We start from the raw sequence: 2,674 nt of genomic DNA, 5'->3' as shown, positions 1-2,674 counted from the left end.
CTTGGGTATTCAAATATTCAGTATGTAACGTGTGAATAACTCGTAAGCACTTCTGCCTGTCGGAGCGGGTTTGAGTTTTCCAGCGCGTGATTGATAACGCTTCACCTCGTCAAAGAAAGGGTTACGGATCGCGGCAAACAACCGTAAATTATTTCCGTATGGACCGCCAGCCTCAGAACCAGAGTCTGACATGTTCTCATGTCTAGTGCAGCTGACACTCATTTTCTCTCTCTCTGGAATGTGAATGAGAAAACATTAAATCATGTGACGTGAAGAGCTCGCGGTTCATTGCTGCAACACTGCCCCCTGCTGGCCGCTCGTGTCACTGCAGATACACACCCAGAGAAATTAATACCAACATAGACTTGCGTTTAAAATTCTTGTTTCATTTTGTTGAATGACATACCTAACAAAACTATAAAGTGTCCATATACTTACAGAAATACTTGCAAATGTAAACGCTTTCTAATGATTTGGGATGCAAAAGTTGAATTTGATCTTTTGCTGGTTAAAATCCATAAAAAAAATCTGTCGACACTGAAAAGGTTTAGAGTGAACATAAACACTGAGCAACTGCATATTATATTGCCAAATTACATTCATCTTATGCAACAATTTTCCAATAAAAAAACATCCAAAATGAACATATTTCATTTTATTATGACGATCAGCATTAGTACAGTGCTGTAAATCCATTACATCAATACAATCTCAATTACATTTTTACTGTAGCACCAAAGATGATGATTTCATTATAAAAAAAAAAAAAACACTGGATTACTGTATTGAAAATATCTTTGGGCAACGAGTGGAAAACAAGCCTCGTTTTTCATTCCACCGAGATGCAAAACGTCAATCTTCACACTTCAAGTATGAATATTAAAAACACACATTTCACAAAGCTGAACTGTTAATATACAGGTGTAAATATCGTCTACACGACTCTTGGCACACAGTGCATCATATAGTCCTTTAATTTCTGATACAGACCTTATATAGTTCAGTTGTCTATCAACACAATGATAGTCAAAGGTTGGTTAGCTGCTCGTAGATGATCCGTTACACTGGAGGTTAACACAGGCTCAAACTCAATATCCTTCAACTTATATTAGCATACGTTACGCGCGATCAAGCAGACTTTGGTTGAAAGCGGAAAGTCTCTTAAAGTTCAAATGATTTATTCTACTGCTACTTAAGCATTAAAAATACTTCTCAGGTATTATTTGCATACAGTAAAGAAGCATCCGAGTTAAAATACCTGTAAAACTAACCATCCTGCTGGAGGTTAAAGGTCATTTCAGTAGTAAAAACATAAAAACAGCACCGTTACACTGTAAACCTCTTGTTAATGACAAAAGAAAATGATCAATATTTCATAATTACGCTTTCCTGTCATGACGTAATATGACATATGTACATTTAATTACAGAATAAATATTGTCAAACATAAATAACGTACAAACGCATGATTATGAGAGGTAGGGTTATGCCATTTTAATTCGATATACTTTAATCTTCCCTTCTAATAAAACTGGAGTGAAGCTCGTCTGAACAAAGTACTAAATCTAGGCCATTTAATAATGAATTTTGTGACATTATATCTGAGTAAAGATGGGTTTTAGAGTCTCCTAACTTGTCAATTAGTTATTCAACTAAACCAGCTTAACCCAGCTGGTTTTATCTAATTATTGCTTCACATTGTTCTGTTTTCAATCAGATTAGTAACCGTTTAAAAAGCAAAGGCACATGCTTGATCAGTTTGCTCTTAGCACCGTAAATTATGTCAGCATACTATTAAATATTATTAAAAACTATCATATATTAACCAGGACAATCTTTTACATTTTCAGGCATTTTACATTAAAGACAATCGTCAAGATGAAGAGATTTCAGTAGTGCTGATCCACAGTGTTCTCTGGATTGTCATAACCATGTTAAATGTAAAACGTTCAAATATACAAAACATTCAATTATTTATATTTTCATATCAAGCTGATTGCTGTCGTCAGGCTCTTTTACGCTTAAACGACTCGCTAACAGTGTGTTTTACATGCAGTAGTTCATATCCATCAGGACAAACAGCAGATATACTGAATTATACAATATTTTGAAATTGTTCATGAATCCCTTTACGTCAAAACGCTGCCCAAATAAAGGATTTGAACGTTCGCTATGACTAAAAATAAAGATACACCCTCTTACACTGTTGTTGCAACCAAACAATCACAATTTCATTTGGTTCAACGGGATCTTGACTGACCAGATCAATCATGATTTTCCATTAAAAAAAACAAATCCGTTCTGCATCCTGGTTCTTGGAGAGACTCACTTATTTGGTTCTCGTTACTTTCGGGACGTCGAAAAGGTTTCTGAAGGCTTACCGTAGCTGCCAGATGCTAAAGAGAGACGCAAAGTGAGATTTTCTGACGCGTTCTGTTCACTGGGACATGAAGGACAAAGTCACATTGACCATTCTCTCACTGGATTTCGACAGAAAGTCCCGTATGAGGATGAGGAAGACATTTCCCACAGAAACCACCACAGCGCCCGTAGATTCTGCTGCCGTCCTGCGCAAGACGCGGGAAAGAAACAATAAAATAAAGATTATTAAGTCACTGCATACAGCAACAACAATAATAATAAATATAGCCGCAAGCAACCATTAAGGGGCCAA

At 36.3% G+C, this 2,674-nt stretch overlaps 1 protein-coding gene across 1 annotated transcript in view; it reads right to left on the bottom strand.

The window, feature by feature from the left end:
* Positions 1-1,589: 1,589 nt before the first annotated feature.
* The window catches only part of LOC309491189 (A disintegrin and metalloproteinase with thrombospondin motifs 20), a 125,652-nt gene continuing 124,567 nt past the window's right edge, over positions 1,590-2,674 (bottom strand). The window contains exon 38 of the mRNA XM_082160614.1: positions 1,590-2,567. Within this exon, the coding sequence (XP_082016740.1) occupies positions 2,478-2,567 (90 nt within the window). The 3' untranslated portion in view covers positions 1,590-2,477. The remainder of the gene's footprint in view (positions 2,568-2,674) is intronic.

This window comes from Leuciscus leuciscus, assembly GCF_965113295.1.
Source record: "Leuciscus leuciscus genome assembly, chromosome: 25".
Lineage (NCBI taxonomy): Eukaryota > Metazoa > Chordata > Actinopteri > Cypriniformes > Leuciscidae > Leuciscus > Leuciscus leuciscus.
Note: the sequence above shows the minus strand (reverse complement) of the source record. Positions and strands in the feature narration are given on the sequence as shown.